Source organism: Erpetoichthys calabaricus, chromosome 10 (assembly GCF_900747795.2).
Source record: "Erpetoichthys calabaricus chromosome 10, fErpCal1.3, whole genome shotgun sequence".
NCBI lineage: Eukaryota > Metazoa > Chordata > Cladistia > Polypteriformes > Polypteridae > Erpetoichthys > Erpetoichthys calabaricus.
The window spans coordinates 48,647,213-48,664,012 of NC_041403.2; the positions used below are offsets into that span (position 1 = coordinate 48,647,213).

General features: G+C 37.8%; 1 protein-coding gene across 1 annotated transcript in view; it reads left to right on the forward strand.

The window, feature by feature from the left end:
* The first annotated feature begins 2,480 nt into the window (after positions 1 to 2,480).
* lmx1a (LIM homeobox transcription factor 1, alpha) overlaps positions 2,481 to 16,800 on the forward strand; it is a 41,084-nt gene continuing 26,764 nt past the window's right edge. Inside the window, 4 exon segments of the mRNA XM_051932428.1 lie at positions 2,481 to 2,658; positions 8,248 to 8,358; positions 9,782 to 9,936; positions 9,938 to 9,963. Of these exon segments, the coding sequence (XP_051788388.1) occupies positions 2,481 to 2,658; positions 8,248 to 8,358; positions 9,782 to 9,936; positions 9,938 to 9,963 (470 nt within the window).

The window sequence follows — 16,800 nt, forward strand, 5'->3', positions numbered from 1 at the left end:
CTGTCTTCAAATTCAGAAAGTGACTCCAATGGCGCTTTAGTTTACTGTTCAAGATGTGTGAAAGTATATTTTGCAACATCCCAAAACAAACTTCAAATGACCCACAAGGGAGAGGACCGCCATCAACTCATGAATTGTATGGACCAAGGCCACAAGAAATCCTCATAAAGGATTAATTGAATGAAAAGGAAAAACACCACAAAAGTATCAAAAGAGAAAAAATAAATCAAGAAAAGCTCTTGCCTAAAAGACCATCTCAGGTAAATGAGATCCAAATTGAAAAGACTGACAAGAATACAACAAGAAATGGTAGCAAAAAAGTTGAGAACTCGAACTAAAATAGAAGAAAGCATTCTCAAGAACCACCAAAATCCACCCGAGTGCGTTTGAATGAAGTGCTTTGGACATCTGTTCACAGGCCGTTATAAGGCTGGGGGTGGTCTTTTAACGGAGATGGCTGAGTGGCTCCGCCGATTAGAGAGCCACCCACAAAATACAGTGATATGAGAGAATCACAAGACACGCATAAATACCAAATACTAACCAAATCAGATAACTTAAACTGAGAATACATAATTAAATAAAATAGGAATAGAACAATATAATGAAAAAAATGGAAAACAATGAACAATAATGAAAAAAAGAACAAAGACAAAAAAAGATGCACTTTAAACAAATGGCAGGACAGGAGCCCTGGTATGGTTATAACAAGATATATAAGGGATTTTCCCGTTTTTTTGTTTTTTGTTTTTGTAAGGAAACAGCAGAATATTTGGTGAGTAAGCAACTCATGTTGGTTTCCTTTCAACCGAGAACTAAATCCCTGTGAGTATTGATTGATTCATCCCTTCATTTTCTGACCCACTTAGTTTAATGCAGGGCGACAGGGATCCCCACAGAATTGGGAGCAACGCAAGAGCCAACCTTGAATAATCTGTGGTCCACTGCAGGACACAGTCATACACATTGCCATACTGTGGTTCATTTAGAGCTTTCAGTTGGCTCAACGTGCTTCCAGGCTTTGTGGCCACTTTGTGTATCCGTCTGAAGCTCACAAATAAGGATGAGTTGTTTTCTTTGAAGTTCTTAGTCAAAGTACAGTATAGTAAGTTTGTTGCCATCAAGAAAATCCTGCTGGTGGAACAAAAAGTTTATTCTTTGACCTGCCATTCAAATTTGTGGGATTCTATTTCAAATATATTGCACAATTAGGTTGTGGCTTTATGTTTTTTTCTGCTGACTGATACAATGATAACTATCTATGTACAGCCATCTTTAATGATATCCTGCCTGGAACACTACCACTGATGAGCAAGATGCATAGGCTAATAAGTGAAATTTCCTACGCAGCAAAATTTGGAGCATTAAGTGCCTGTTGTATCATAACTCAGATGTACTTGTCAAATGCCTTAAACTTAAAACACAAAAAGGAATCAAATGCAATTTTCAGCAAAGTGTTCCCGCTAATGCCATTGATAGTGAATTAGACAAAAAAATATTGTTTTACATTCTTGTGTTAAAACATAACCATTAAAGTAGAGAATAAGGAAAATGGTTTAATGGATGGATGAAAAGCAGGTATTAGGGGCAACTACAAAAAAAGTACAAAAAAGTTTGATTTACACCACGGTTACAGGAAAGTTTAAATGACAAACATGAAAGTCCTGTGATCCTGATAGCCATTTGCAGTAGGTCATTTGGTCACGTTTGTTATAGAAAATTGTTGAATTTTAATACAGTAACTACCAGTAAGTTAAAATGTTAAAACTTTTCTGCATTTCCTCTTGCATTATCAATTTAATCTTTTTGCTTTGTGCCCTCCCTCACCATAACCCATCTATGTGGGAGGAACGAAAGCTTTAGATTCGTCAAAAACTTTCGATCTCCGGTTTTTGACGGATCTTGACATTTTAGGGTCCCCTGATATCGAAAACACTGATATCTTGATGATGGGTGTGTGTCTATCTGTCCATGTGTTTATGTGTGTGTTTGTGTGTCACAGTTTCTTGAGAATGGTCTAGAGTTAAAACTGCTGGACAGAAGAATACCAAACTCCAAACCTAAGCCTGTTATGAGACGATGATGTGCTGATTAGTTTTGGAGCCATATTGTGTAGGAGAAAGAGGCACTCTAGAAGAATGTTCAAATATCGTAATTGTGCAGTTATGAATTCTTCTCGTCAATTGCAATTGTAATGGCCAATTATATGATCAGAAAGATCAGCATCAGAGTGATAAATAATTACTGAAATGTTATAGAAGAGTCCAGGTAACTTGATTCCTAGGGTGCAAAGCCTGTTGATGCTCATGTCCGAATTTTTTGTTTTACTGGTACTATTTTTAATTCAAGTTCCAAATAAAGTTGAACCTGAAATTGTGTTTGCTTTGTATAACCATCCAGTCATCCCTTGCTGAATCTTCTTCACCCAGTTTTAGGAGGGGACAAACCAAAGACTGTCCTACAGTATCAACCAGAAGGCAATGGACAACAATGGACAGAACACAGTCAGGCCCCCTTATACTGGGTCTAACCTTCAGGTGCCACTAAGATACTGGAGGAACGCAAAGTACCCTGGGAAAACTGAGAAAATGCAAAGAGCCTACAGACCCCATTCCCTCTGTACCCCCATTTGGGAACTGAGTGCCAATCACTGGAGCTGTGAGAACCACAACCATTTATTTTAGTTTTTATTGTAACAAAATTTGCAATATGATTCAGTAGTAGAAGATGGGTCATTTGATGTATATTGTTATTTTTGATGTTTTGTTCTATACAGCATTTTTTATTTTTAAACTAATTAATTTTATTTTATAAGTAGGTTGGGAGCATGTGCTGATAGTGTGTTGCCGCACCCACCACACAACAAACCACCTGGATTGGGATCCAAGTATAGCGGAGCGTCTATAAAATGGGTAGTAACTGTGTGCTTCAGCAGAGATAGTGTACATTGTGCTTTTAAATACAGTCACTAAACTAATTATTAGGAATACCTGTACACCTGCTTATCCATGCAGCCAGACTAGTGGCAGTAGTGCCATGCATAGCATTATAGGTTAGGATCTTCAGTTAATCAGTCAGAATGAGGAAGTCAGGAGTGGCAAAGAAGTTTGACAAGATTAGACAGGAGTCCCCATGGACTATGATGTTTGATGATGACATTGTGATCTGTAGCGATAGTAGGGAACAGGTTGAGTAGACCCTGGAGAGGTGGAGATATGCTCTAGAGAGGAGATGAATGAAGATCAGTAGGAACAAGACAGAATACATATGTGTAAATGAGAGGGAGGTCAGTGGAATGGTGAGGATGCAGGGAGTAGAGTTGGTGAAGGTGAATGAGTTTAAATAATTGGGATCAACAGTACAGAGTAATGGGGATTGTGGAAGAGAGGTGAAAAAGAGAGTGCAGGCAGGGTGGAATGGGTGGAGAAGAATGTCAGGAGTAATTTGTGACAGACGAGTATCAGCAAGAGTGAAAGGGAAGGTCTACAGGACAGTAGTGAGACCAGCTATGTTATATGGGTTGGAGACGGTGGCACTGACCAGAAAACAGGAGACAGAGCTGGAGGTGGCAGAGTTAAAGATGCTAAGATTTGCATTGGGTGTGATGAGGATGGATAGGATTAGAAATGAGTACATTAGAGGGTCAGCTCAGGTTGGACGGTTGGGAGACAAAGTCAGAGAGGTGAGATTGCGTTGTTTTGGACTTGTGCAGAAGAGAGATGCTGGGTATATTGGGAAAAGGATGCTAAGGACAGAGCTGCCAGGGAAGAGGAAAAGAAGAAGGCCTAAGTTAATGTTTATGGATCTGGTAAGAGAGGACATGCAGGTGATGGGTGTAACAGAACAGGATGCAGAGGACAGAAAGATATGGAAGAAGATGATCTGCTGTGGCGACCCCAAATGGGAGCAGCCGAAAGAAGAAGAAGAAGCTTCAGTTAATCAGTCAGTCAGTCATTTTCTAACCCGCTATATCCTAACACAGGGTCACGGGAGTCTGCTGGAGCCAATCCCAGCCAGCATAGGGTGCAAGGCAGGAACAAACCCTGGGCAGGGCGCCAGCCCACCACAGGGCATACACACACACCAAGCACACACTAGGGACAATTTAGGATTGCCAATGCACCTAACCTGCATGTCTTTGGACTATGGGAGGAAACTGGAGCATCCGGAGGAAACCCACGCAGACACGGAGAGAACATGCAAACTCCATGCAGGGAGGACCCGGGAAGCGAACCCAGGTCTCCTTACTGCGAGGCAGCAGCACTACCACTGCGCCACCGTGCTGCCCACTTCAGTTAATGTTTATATCAATATAATATTTATATCAAAAATCAGATCTCTGATTTTGACTGAGGCATGATTGTTAGTGCCAGAGTAGAAATTATTTTTGTAAATGCCCATCTCCTTATATTTTCACAGACAGCAGTCTCCAAGGTTTACTCAGAATGGTGCCAAAACAAAACCAAAAAACATCCAGTGAGTTGGCAGCTCTATGGGCAGAAATGCCTTGTTGATGACAGAAGTCAGAAGAGAACAGCCAGACTGGTTTGATCCGACAGAAAGGCAATGGTAACAACTGTGGTGAGCAGAAAAGCATCTAAGAATGCACAACACATTGAAACTTTGAGGTAGATGGGCTACAACACCAGAAAAACACATTGAGTTCCTCTTCTGTCAGCTGAGAACAGAAAGCTGAGGCTGCAGTGGACGAAGCATCACCAAAACTGGACAGTTGAAGACTGGAAAAACATAGCCTGATCTGAAGAATCTGGATTTATCAATAGACATAAGAATGGTACAGGGTCAGAATTTGGAATCAACAGCATGAATCATTTCACCCAATCTGCCTGAGTCAACAGTCCAGGCAGGTGGTGACAGTGTTAAGGTGCGGAGAATGTTTTCTTGGTGCACTGTGGGCCCATTTATACCAATCAATTGTCACTTGAATGCCTTGACCTATTTAAGCTACATTGCTGATCATGTGCATCCCTTCATGGTTACAATTTACCCATCTTTTAATGGTTGCTTCCAGCACGACAACGCACCATGTCACAAAGCAAATGTCATCTCAAACTGGTTTCATTGACATGACAATGAGTTCAGTGTTCTTCAGTGGCCTTTCCAGTTACCAGATCTGAATCCAATGTGGTAGGATCAGAGATTTACGCCATGACAAATATGCAGAAACTGTGTGATACAATCATATCAACATGGATTAGAATCTCAAAGGAATGCTTCCAACATCTTGGGGAATTCATGACACAGGGAACTGAGGCTGTTTTGAGAGCAAAGGAGGCCTTACCCAGGATTAGTATGGGGCTCCTAATACTTTGATGATGTTTTTAAGTACACTTAACAGTTCTTTAATGGCATTTATAGTTGACAAAGCACCATTTTATTCTAAGAAGGATTCTTTGCATATGACATTGTTTTTTGTGCTTTGCAAAACTTTATAATATGTACAAGAAACCTGAAATCTTTAATGTATGGAAGGCTACCTAGCAGAAGACTAACAGGCTAAGAAAACCTGCACTTGGCCTGTTTTATTGTAAGTAGTAAGAATCCTTTTAAACTCATGACCCATTGGTATTTCACAGATCTGCTGCCGTCTAGTCGTGGAAATTTATTGTATGGGGACTGTTACAGATCGAATTAAATGAAGACTCTTTCTGGAACCTTCTTCTGGATTGGACTTTTGGGAACCAAAAATGGTTCCCCTAAGGCATCACCTAAAAGAAATACCCGTTTAAGAGTGTGCATGAACATCTGGGCTTATTTAGCAATGAAGCAGGAAATAAACAAGCAGATTATTTTTTACAGAAGAATCACATGATTCATATCTAATTCATCTCTTATTAGAGTAAATATAATTGTGCTAAGACGTGTATACCGATATACATATGTATCATCAAAAGTAAAATGCCATTATAAGAGCACATAAATACACTCTTGAAACAGAGTATCTGAATATCAATCCGCTTCTTCATTCATACTGGCGTTGTCCTGTTCAGGATCTCGGCATCTTTGAGAAGACGGGAATGCTACAATCGTATATGGATTCCGACTCCTGTATTTCGCGGCATTTTTTGCCCAGTTTGACAATATGTTTTGACGGACATTTTTCAGTGAAAATAAGATACGTTGCTTACTGTTTCTCGTAGATAGTAGCCTAACTTTTCGCCGCTGAGGGTGGGCATAAGAAACTATCCACTCGACCAAACTATTTTCTCGGCCCGTTTCACATAACAGAATGTCGCTGGGGCCGGTGTACCCCTGCCAGCAGCACCGGGTGCAAGTTTGGGACCAACAGTGGGCGAGTCGCCAGTCCTACACGAAGCCGTACTCGCTCACACATGATCGATTTTGTGCTAACTTGAAAATCGTCTTCCAAAAATATATTTTAATATACAATATTTTGACCCAATACATTTCCTTGGGACACTAGGCGATCTTCTGCAAACTAACCAGGCTTATCATTGGTGATAAAGCAGCAACATTTTCTTAACGGACTTCTCCATTAACGTATAGGTTGGACTCAACATAATACAAGCGTCAGTCTAAGCCTAACTGGGATTATCATAAGAACATACTGGCGTCCTGGATTGTCTGCTGTGTCAATCAATAGACTCTCTACGGGTGTCCTTAGCCAAAATGACAAAACAATGCATCTTATTTATTGAAGGTTAACATTTAGGATCCGATAAGATTTTTGTAGAACATACAGATAACCAAAAGCTGAAGAATTTTTATGACTTGAAACACCTTATGTGACAGAGCAGTTTGATATGCAGCTTTCGTATTAAAACGTTGTTACTCGATTTCCAATTCATCACAGTAAGTCATTCCAAAAGAATTTCGACTTGTGTCTTATTAAAACTTTACCGCCGATATATAAACTTCCAGCGTTAACAGACACGTCCGTGGTTTTTAGCTAATGGTTTACAGTAAGACAACAGCTATGACTGGAACAGCCTGCCCTCCTCTTTTGACAGCCAAGTAGACATTTTACGAAATCGCTTCCTTCAAACATTGAGGTATGTCGTGAAACATTAATGAGTGAATTTACTATCACTATCTCGGCCCAAAACCTCCATTCTTTTATAACGTAAAATATTTGACAAAAGTCTGTTTTAGGGATCACAAGGGCCCTTTATGTTTTCTCGTCTACACATATATTTTGTTAAAATATATATCTAAAGCCACTGTCTATATGAAGAACGTCTCATCGCTGCATACAGACGATGCTAAAATGATTGCAGAGTAATTCGTCCATTATTGTAAAATTTGTCTCTGCGGGCTTTATTACAAGGAAAACTTAAACTAGTGCATTATGAGAAGCATAATTTAAACCAAATAAAAAAAAAACTGCTGTGTTGCGTCTCTACCTTGAGATAACATTTCGCCGTTTAAAAATAATACCCGTACAAATTAGTTCTGGTCATCTATAAGTTCTTTTCGAATGTCATGTTGTGGAAATCGTGCTTTGTAGTGCATTATAACTCAGCGATTTGTAATGGTAAGACTTGGCGATAAATTAAACAATTATTATTACCATATTCAAAACTTCTTCTCGGTATAACTTTTGTTAGCACGAGGCCCACCTCTTGGAAGCGCCGTATATTAAGTCCATTTCATGCTGCCGATGGGTTGCGCTTTTCCCTTTGTGCGCTCGGAGATTAAAACGTTACGCCTAGAAGTCGCGGAACAGTAAAGTGAAGGATAATTGAACAGTGAAAACGCCCTGGGGATTCGGCTGTAGAGATGCTGGAAAACCTTCAGTTTAGAAATGTATGCGATTTCTTCGCACTCTTTTGACTCTCAAACTTTCTTAATCATATGCATTACATTGCCTTATAAAATATAAGGCGGGTAGTACTTTGTGAAGTTTTGAAATAAGCCAGTTATACCATAATTTAAACAAGCATATTATAATGACAATATGCATGCTTGATTAAAAAAAATAAACAAAATTTATATAAGCATACTATAGTGACAATATGCACATTTGATTTAAAAAAAAGCTTAGTGTCTTAGTGTCTGCGGTGGATTTCACACAGAATTGTTTAAATACGGCAGGATATCAATACTTTTGTATGTGCATATTCTGTTTCCCCGACACTTCCTGCTTGAGTGATACGATAATAATTTATGTCACTTTTCCTGTTTTGGAGTTATATTGCAAAGCAAACAGTCTCTCCAGAAAGTGAGAACTAATTGACAATGAATATCATGCTGTTTTGTACGCAGGGATTAAACTAGGACTGGACCAGAAATGGGGAGGAGACTGGAGAAACTGGAAGGACCGCAAAGTACAAGGAGATTGGAAAACCCGCTACTGGGAGGAGCAGCCTGCAAGAGGTATTTCGGCGATCTAGCAGTTTGGTAAAAAAATAAGAAAAAAATGCATATATGGGAGAGCTGTGATGGTGACATATCGACTAACAGTAAACAGTCGATAAAAGAACACCGTGGGATTTCGAGTTCTTAATGTAGAAAGTTCAGCCGGAGTCTGAAGGCAGCACTGCGCCTCGGATGGAGATTGGAAAACAACGCAAAACGAGAAATCTGCCAAGCATGGAAATGGACATTGTACTGAAATCTTCTTGAAATCACACATCGCGTTTGAATATATATGAATAAAAATAATAAAAAAAAATCAGCGCGACTTTTCCCTTCCAAAAAGGTAAGTCAAACAATCTCACCACTGAAACGTGCGCTGTTCATCTTTGGATGTCCCTTGTGATTTAACGACTTGAAGCTTTGATTGCTCGTGTTTGGTGGAACTGAGAGTCAAATTTGTAAGTTGTGCTCTTTCTTTATGCATTTCTTTATAATCAGAGAGACGACAGAAAACAGTCAGATGTTTACGGAATAGACCATGTTGGGAGGTGTTAAAATGGAAGAGGGCAGGCCAGGCGCAGAATCCCTTTCATCACTGCTTGGTGAGCTGAAGTGTTTGTGTGTTTTCAAATAATACGTGATGCATTTTTAATTCCTTACATATGTACATTTCTGTACAGTTAGCTGTAAAACATCATGATTTTACAGTTTACGAAACAAGTCAACAATCAGAGTAAAATTATAAGGAAAATTATTCTTGATTCTGAATAAACATGGCAAAGTAATAACATAATTGTATATAGATTTTGGGTTTGCGTTTTAACGGTTTAATTGTTGAACATGTAATTGACCTAAATTGTTGGTCACATATTTTCTAGTACTATAATATGCAATTAATAAAACAGACACATGAGTATTTCAATAAAATAATAATAATAATAACAACAATAATAATAACAACAACAGTAATAATAATAATAAAAGCCTGGGGAGCTTTAAATGATAATGTTTAAAGCGTGTGTTACAGTGTTATTTAAAATGAATATTGTCTTTTTTGCTCTACGTGTTAAAATATCTTCATTAATGATTCATTATATAATAATACGTTAAACGGATCTTATTCAATTCTTTGTTATTAAACTATGTTCTTGTTAAATTTACGTAAAGCAAATATTTAACTGCTTAAAATTGATCATTTATTTACTTTATATACAATACTATTTATGTAATATGGTTACATGTTCTTGTTTGAACTTACTATAGAAATCAAAAGCACAAGTTCTTTGCATGCTGCATAATTTGGATTGTCATAATTGTATACGATTTATTACGTTTTACGATTTTAGGACTCAGTCACTACCACAATTCTCCATACACTGCCAATCGAATCGCAGATGTGTTTGCTGTTTATTTACTTATTATCTCGTGTGTTTGTGCACAGATTTAAGCCACAGATCCGTGTGTGAAGGCTGCAAGAGAGTCATCTATGATAAATTTCTTCTGAGAGTCAACGGCAGCTTCTGGCACGAACAATGCGTCCATTGTGCAGTTTGCAGAGCACCACTACAAATAAGTTGTTTTCTAAGGGAAAAAAAGACTGTACTGCAAACGTGACTACGAAAAGTAAGTATCAGTGACACCCAGAATAATACAGCTGTCACCTGCAAAAGTCAGTGTCAGAGTGTCTCAATGAGTAATGGCTCAGACGTGGCTGAGTTCAATGCCAAAACCGCCCTAACAAATGTTCATTTTAACACACTACGGTGTTTAATTTTCTAATCAACAATAGGTCAGACAGCCGACCCTTATTTTATGTAGTGTGTTTTATTGAGCATTGCAAGGTACATCGCAGTGCATGACCGATAATAGAAATATTACAAAAAAATAATAATTTTACTGCGCAGAAAAAACTGCTACCCATATTTCTTAAAAGCTATGCAAATATTTCCATATACAATACAATCAGTTTCAGTATAAAATCGTTTAATCGAAAAATTAAAACATACCCTATTAGCACAGAATTGTACTTCGCAGTGTACTATTCGTTCCTAAGCCCTTTACTTTCTGCATTAATTCGATGTTAAACATTTAAAAACATTTAGAGGTTTAAAGGCTGCTGTGTTTGTCTAAAAGGTGGAAAGTGCAAAGCGAGGCTTTCTTTCTTGACAAAAGATTATTTTTTATTCAGCAGAGCTGCAATAATACTCAGTAAACAAAGAAAGAAAGAAAGAAAGAAAGAAAGAAAGAACAGCATATTTTACCACGACCGCAATGCTTTGCTATCATGAAACACACAACTGATTTTATTTAATGTTAAAGCATAATGAGCAGAAATGCGTTGAATAAAAATGCTGAACAGCAGCTCTAGTTCAGTGTTTGATCGAACGGCTTCCTTTTCTTTCGCTTACCGACTCGTTTCATTTGTTAAATATCCAGCAGTGAATGTGCTCCCCACTCACAGGTTGTTTAGTTGGCACTGCCGTGAATTTGGACGCTGTTTCGATTTCTGTTTGTCTTTCTGTCACCGAGCGGCGTCCCTTCCAGGGCTGTTTCCTGCATTGCGCGTCCTACTGTCCGGAGTTGACCGAGACTCCCCGTAACGGTTATTAAGAAAAAAAACTGTCATTTTATCAAAGCTAATGAGAAGGCATTATGGATAATAGATAATAAACCAATATACACTTTATTTTACAAAGTTTTTTTGAATCCGCTTTCTAAATTTTAAGATTGTGGAGGTCATTTGGAAGATGCACCTGTCCATCTAAAGACAAACGCACTGACACGTCCACACTCGGATTCAGGCACAGCGGACCAAAATGGAGCTATCAAACCAGAAATTAATTTGGATATGAAAAGAAACCGCAGAAGACACAACGACAGGGCAAGAAAGACAATAAACTGGAGTGGTAGTGTCTGGTCCAGGGATTTAAACATGTGTCTTTACAAATTCGAGATTGTAACGAAGGTCCAGTGTAAGCAACAAATCTGGCGCAGATTAGGGGATTTTTTTGCAATTACTAATCTCACAACGTTTATTCCATTTGACACTTGCTTTTATTGCATGATTATTTAACTTTCGGCACTTGGGAAACCCATTAGTGAAATTGTAATTCTACGCTGCTTTCATAATCGATAATCGAATTATAAATATTCGAATTTGTCATTTATGGGATATCTTCAAAAAAGTCTTATTTTTTGCTCTCGTACACCGTGGCCACTACTCACATTTTAATCCGAATGTTAATATTGTGTTACCTCCACGAATAAAGCCATTTTATAAATACAATTTTAGTTATGCTATAATTTATTTCTTTTGTATTTACCTTCTGTGTTCTGCAATATACAAAGTTACTGTCTGTTTTACCTGCATTTTTTATCACTCTTTCATTTAATATTGTTTCCTTATCGGTATGCTGCTGCTGGAGTAAGTGAATTTCCCCTTGGGATTAATTAAGTATCTATCTATCTATCTATCTATCTATCTATCTATCTATCTATCTATCTATCTATCTATCTATCTATCTATCTATCTATCTATCTATCTATCTATCTATCTATCTATGCCCTTACAAATAATTTTGAAACCAACTAAATCCAATCTGTCTCATTGCAAATAAAAAGTAAACAATGCATTATTTTATACTTTAATAATTTAAAAAAAGAAATAATGAATTATTTTACATATTTTTATATATATATATATATTTTAATAATTTTCCTAACAACAAGATGCCAACATTCATGTTGTTTCTTCTTTATGTGAACGTATCATGATTAACATGCCATCGGATTTGAATATGAGGTATAAGGATACAGTAAAATAAAAAGAAATGATACATGCCGGAGGAAGAATTACACAAAGTCTCTAAGTTTTGTCTTATAGGCATGGAAAATATAAACAGTTCAATGAACATACTCCAGAACAGATTAGCAATCGTGCTAAAGTAAACATATAAAGTGCAGCTTATAATGCACGACATATTTACACTATAATTCCTATTGCATTTTTTAAACCTAAAAGACCAAGTGGTGTCGTTAAAATTCAGACTTTGAATTATTTGGGGCACATTAGCTGAACAGCGATCAGTAATATGTCAGGCTCAGCGTCCCGCTTTCTGCAGAACTTTTCTCATGTCCGTATAAATCCTCAAGATATCACACCGAAGGTTTCGTGCGCTAGAAGTATATATTATCATATCTAAGGAGTCGTTTTCTACTTCTACTTTGGTGTTGATGTTGAATATACTGTACTTTTTCCTATGGAATAAATAACATTATGTGTGCAAATTAATAAGAGGGTCTAACAGGCATCGCCTATAGGCTGCAAGAAAAAAATACCCCGAAGTCCGCATTAGACAAAAAGATGACTAAAGGCGAGGGAATTTTTGTGAACGTTGTTAGAGATAGCGGACGAGTACCGGGGAGAGTTAAAGTGACACTTTGTCAAAATCTGTTAACTTAGAGAGAGAGAGGTGCATTGGCTTGGTAATTGCAAGCTGGGGACAGCATATGGCGTTATCAGCATGGCTTCTGTCTTATAGGCATGGAAAATATAAATAGTTCAATGAACATACTCTAGGACAGATTAGCAATCGTGCTAAAGTAAATACATAAAGTGCAGCTTGTAAATGCTACATAAACTGTTTCAGGACTTGTTTGCCAACAGCTCAGATGCGAGCACCAAAGGCAACACTTGTGTCAAAGACATTCACTAAACAGTTTGTGAGTCATGCTGTTTTATTGCTTTGTCTCTTCAAGAATGAACAGTAGGTAAGAAGAGGATCTGATTTACGGACATGCAATACTGACCACTGAGAATCTAATAAATGCAAATAGACTTCCTGCTTGAGCTGATAAATAAAGTGTGGAATGGGTCTATCCCGAAGGTACAATTTTTTAGGAACCCTGGTAGCCACAAAATACAGGCCCCATATGTTATCAGCGCACTTTAACTTGTTAAGGAATTACTTTTGAAAATCAAAATACACAAGGTGTGCTCTGGCATCTGGAATTTTCGGCCCCAGGAGCCTTTCCCTTACATGAAGTGGAACTGCTCACCCAACCATGAGATATCAGATCTGACCAATTACCCTTCTGCATTGCACAGTGCTTTTTCTTCATTATCTTGGACAAGCAGAGATGCTCTTTTATTCACTAAGAATGCCCACTCAGCCAGTTTTGGTTCGTATTTTGTAAATCTTTTTTGGGGCTAGCAATTCTCTGTAGATAAAAAAAAAAAAGAATGGTCCCATAATTTGACTAAACATTGTCAATGCAATTTGATGCAATTTAGAGTTGTGGTGGTGCTGGAGCCTTTCTCAGCAGCACAGGGTGCAAGGTAGCAAATGGCTCTGGACGGGGCAGTAATCCATCACAGGGGCTTGATTTACTCATCCACCCACAAACACAGGGCCAACTTGGGGGTTAGCAAATTAATGAAACCTGCTTGACTTTGGAGATGTGGGAGGCAAACTGGAGTATCTAGAAAAAAAACAACACTAACATGGGAAGAACATGCAAATGAAACACAGATGTGGAATTTGAGCCCAGGGCTTGAAGTGGTAGTCCTGAAATTACCTGTGGATTTATTATATTCTAGTTTTTTGTTTCATTGGACTTTTGTCAAAATCAAGGATGGCATCATAGGACATATTGGATTTATCCTCAACCTGGCTTCTTTTTTTTGAGTAATTTCCATACTCTCCACAAATTCATGTGGGTTATTATGCCAGGTACCCCAGTTTGCACACACATCCCAAGAGAAAGGGTGTTATATTAAATGGTGTTTCTGAACTGGCTTAAGATTGAGTGAGCCTTATGACTGACCAATATCTCATTCAATAAGTCACATTTGATGATGAGAAGGTAATTTCTGACTCCCTGTGGGCTTCTAGTAGAAAAAGTGGACTCAAAAATGGATGGATCAACTAAACCTTTATATTATGTATAAAGTGCTTTTCATAGCAATCACCATGACTATGAAAACAAGAATATAAAGCAATAGAAAACAACAGGGCCAAGTTAAATAATCAAAGGGGGGCAGTGAGGCTCTGAGCAGATCTCCAAAGGTACTGACATCAGGTCCAAATTAGAACAAGTAACTGAGTTAAAGTGTTATCAAAATCTATTCAGACTTTTAATAAATAATAATTCATTACATTTATATAGCGCTTTTCTCAGTACTCAAAGCGCTATCCACACAGGGAGGAACCGGGAAGTGAACCCACAATCTTCCACAGTCTCCTTACTGCAAAGCAGCAGCACTACCACTGCGCCACCTGTGAGGTAAATTCCAGATTTAAGTCAGTGCATCCTCATATTATTAATACATTGAAGAATAACGTAGGTGGGAAATGCAGCTTTGGTATTTGAAAGCATCAGGAACAGTGAATAAAGGTGTCAGAAGTTTTATTAATTAATAAGCAGTACAGATGGAAACAGGTCCATTTACCTGTAACACTTTAAATACTTGCATGGTGCGCTCTTGTTTATTGTACAAAGACAAATGGAATGTCTTCCACGTTTCTAAAAGATTTTATATTCTGAAACTACCTAACCTGGAATTTTACAAATATTTCAAATTGCAGACAGTGATTTGAGTTCTTTTTCTAACCAAAAAATGAATCAATTTAAAAACTTATGGGAAAGGATTACATTTGAACTGGCAGGTATATACTATGCAGCAGTGTGCAATTTGTATTTTACAAATCTTTTTAATAGAATTATAATTCATCAGAGTTTGTTAAGTATTGTTTGACTCTAGAAGAATCCTTTGTCACCATTCTGCAAGTGAATGGCCTGCTCATAAATTCTGATTTGACTGCTGAAACAAAAGTAGTCTGTAGATTTTATGACAGGCACACATTTTATTTTTAACTCAATCTTTGTAAATGCTGAACAAACCATTCCTTTAAAACACGTTTAGCACAACGCTTTCATGTATTTATGTTCAGAATTTCAGACTAGATGAATGTAGTGAGAAATCAAGCAAAATGACACCTTTTATTGGCTAACTAAAAAGATTACAATATGCAAGTTTTCGAGGCAACTCAGGTCCCTTCTTCAGGCACGGTGTAATAATGTGATTTACAACTTACCTGAAGAAGGGGCCTGAGTTGCCTCGAAAACTTGCATATTGTAATCTTTTTAGTTAGCCAATAAACGGTGTCATTTTGCTTGACTTCATTCATAATGGCTAACACTGTACAACACCCTAGTACTACCGACGTAATGTATTAAACATATTAATATTAAAGTATCAAAGTAATAAAGGGGAACTGTTGTTTTAAATTTGCACAAAGTTAAAAAAGGTTGACTTTTTTGCAGCATAAATGGAAGTCTGCACCATTACCATCAATTTACTGTGAACACTCTATGTAACAAAACAGCGGTAGATTTTAATAATCACAACTGGTTAAAATTAATTCCCAAATTATACACAGAGAAGTATAAAACCTGATTAAAAATATTCTTAATCCTGAAATGACAGAGCTAATAATATTTGTAAAATGTACAGTATATGAAGATATGGCCATTTTGCTATAAATAATCCATCCATCCATTATCCAAACTGCTGTATCCTAATCCTAAATGGAAAATTAAAAAATAAAATTACTAAAGAGAAAAACAAAATGCATTATCATATAAATATTTCCAAAATTAATGTGAAAGATATAGGGTTTATACTTTAATAAATGGATGCTTTGCGTTAAAGTATAAAAGCTTCTCTATTGCAAACTTCCCTAAGTGAACTTGAACAATGCCACACGTCTCTGGAAGTGAATTTCTGAGACACATGACAGTCAGCCATGCTGGGCGAGTCTCAGTCGGTCCCTGCCCCTGAGCACAGAGACCCCTCAGGTTGTGCTTTCTCCCTTCTCCTTTACTGCCTTTTTACCTTTCAGTAGCCCCTTTGTAAAACTGTTGATGTCTGCCAGTGATGCCACCCAGAGATGGAGATGAGGTGCAGTATATGACAGAACAGGGGAACTGGCCTCAACATTCTGGAGCAGAGTTCTCGGAGCACAATGGAAATAGTGGTCTTCCCTTCTTACAACATCCTTGATTCTAACTGGTAACACTCTCAATGGGGTGGAATCATTTAAATTTTCTGGCACAGGAACTGCTGCCAGTCTGATATGGGATGAAAACTTATAAAAACACAACAACAGATTTCTTCTCTCAGCTAACTTTCCCAGCCAGTGCTGGCTCAGTTTTTTAGAGCAGACATTGAAAACCTCCTCACCTCTTCTATAACAGTACACCTGCTACTTCAAAGCATACGCTGTGGTGTGTCTTTCAGAGGGCAGAAAGCACTGTAGGGCCAAAACTGAACTCTCTGCATTACCTATGTATGTCTAGGGCTGGGAAGTGAGGGCACAGACATCCTGGTGTAACCATCTCTTTAAATTATTACAATCAGAGAAACACACAAATGAAAGAGTCACTCAGCATTTAAAC